At 37.6% G+C, this 1,518-nt stretch overlaps 1 protein-coding gene across 1 annotated transcript in view; it reads right to left on the reverse strand.

The window, feature by feature from the left end:
• Positions 1 to 764: 764 nt before the first annotated feature.
• Positions 765 to 1,518, reverse strand: part of LOC137991256 (uncharacterized) — a 1,662-nt gene continuing 908 nt past the window's right edge. The window contains exon 1 of the mRNA XM_068836369.1: positions 765 to 1,518. This exon is cut by the window's right edge and continues 908 nt beyond it. Within this exon, the coding sequence (XP_068692470.1) occupies positions 765 to 1,518 (754 nt within the window).

The following is a 1,518-nucleotide window of genomic DNA, read 5'->3' on the forward strand; positions in this document are numbered from 1 at the left end:
TGCATTATGCGCTGGTTTAAATCCAGTTTGACATATCATGATATCTGGGGTCCACAAGTCAATCATCGGCGGGATGTAAACTTAAAGCTGAATGTTTATTTTTAATTTGCTTAGAGCTGCTTTTTTCTCTGTATTGCAATTTTTGGCATATCTTTAGAAGCTCTGCTAAGGTCACATGATGCCTGGAGGACCTATTTCTAGAACAGAAAGGAGAGCGAAAGAGAACGACAACGACAAAACAGAATACCAGTAATAGTTCATACTTAGCGGAAGAAGTTACTCTACGAATTCTTTCCTTGCGCACTAAACCGTTTGTTGTTTTTACGAATAAAGTGGTTTAATCGGTTCTTCCTTTGTTCAGGAATGAAAATCGAATTTTTATTGTCAAGTGGAATTAAATAACAATTATCTGTACTCTTTTGGACATAGAGAAAAAGCTGATTTGTTTGTTTGTTTTGCTCTATAAATAATAATAATAATAATAATAATAATAATAATAATAATAAACACTTTATTTCCATGATAAAAATATTTACAAACATTAAAATATCTCCAAAAGGTAAGAACTATAAATTTACAAGCAATTAAGTATTTCTCTGTTTTAAAACTTCAAAAAAAAGAAAATAATAATAATAATAATACTAATAATAATAATAACAAACTTTATTGAGCACTCTTTCATACAAACTTGAATCTTACATGTATCTGGTAAAAAAAAAAAATAATAATAATGATAATGATAAAACTCAAATTAAATTAAAAATTTAAATGCCGGCGGTGGCGACATTAATCCGGCAATCGTCAAGAGAGTCTCCTACATTCCGGAAAGGTACTCGGGACCCTCTTACGCACGCATGTACTGATCTTAAGAGTTCAAATGAGATGACAGTTCTGAGCCAATTAATGACGTTGTTATAGGGCTCACCGTCCTTCTGTACTAACTTGTCTGCTAAGTGCTTAAGAAATCGTTGGCACTCATTTCCCATCCCACCGTTCGTTCCGAAAACCAAGGGTGTAAAGGATCCCATCTCGACCTCAAGCACTCGTTGCTGATATTTCCGCTTTTTCTCCTCTTCTTGGTCTTTAAAGACTTCGGATGTCGGCTTGCTCTGGTTACATTTGGAGTTAACATGCGTGACCCTGACGTCGAAAAATGCTGTAACTCCTCTAGACCAGAAATCTCCCGCCTTGATGTCTAAACGTGCCTCTGAACTGGTAACTGCGCTTCTAAGATGCATCCGTTCGTTGTCAAGAGGTAAGAGGCGTGGCTCCGCCTCCACATTCTTACAAACTTTGGTGATGAATGATGTCAGTAGGTTTCGTACACCATCATGCCTTTGTGCCACAAACCCTCCTTTTTTACAAGAGAGGACGTGGCCAACATTGAATCTATCCCCACAAACGCACTGGGCTGGTAGGTCGGTGAGAGGCAAGTTGTAACGTAGCCGCAGAGAGTCTCTGAATTCTTGCTTGTTAAGAGCTAGACCTTGATCTTTGAGGGGGATCGCGTTAAGCCAA

Source organism: Montipora foliosa, chromosome 2 (assembly GCF_036669935.1).
Source record: "Montipora foliosa isolate CH-2021 chromosome 2, ASM3666993v2, whole genome shotgun sequence".
In the NCBI taxonomy this organism is placed as follows: Eukaryota; Metazoa; Cnidaria; class Anthozoa; order Scleractinia; family Acroporidae; genus Montipora; species Montipora foliosa.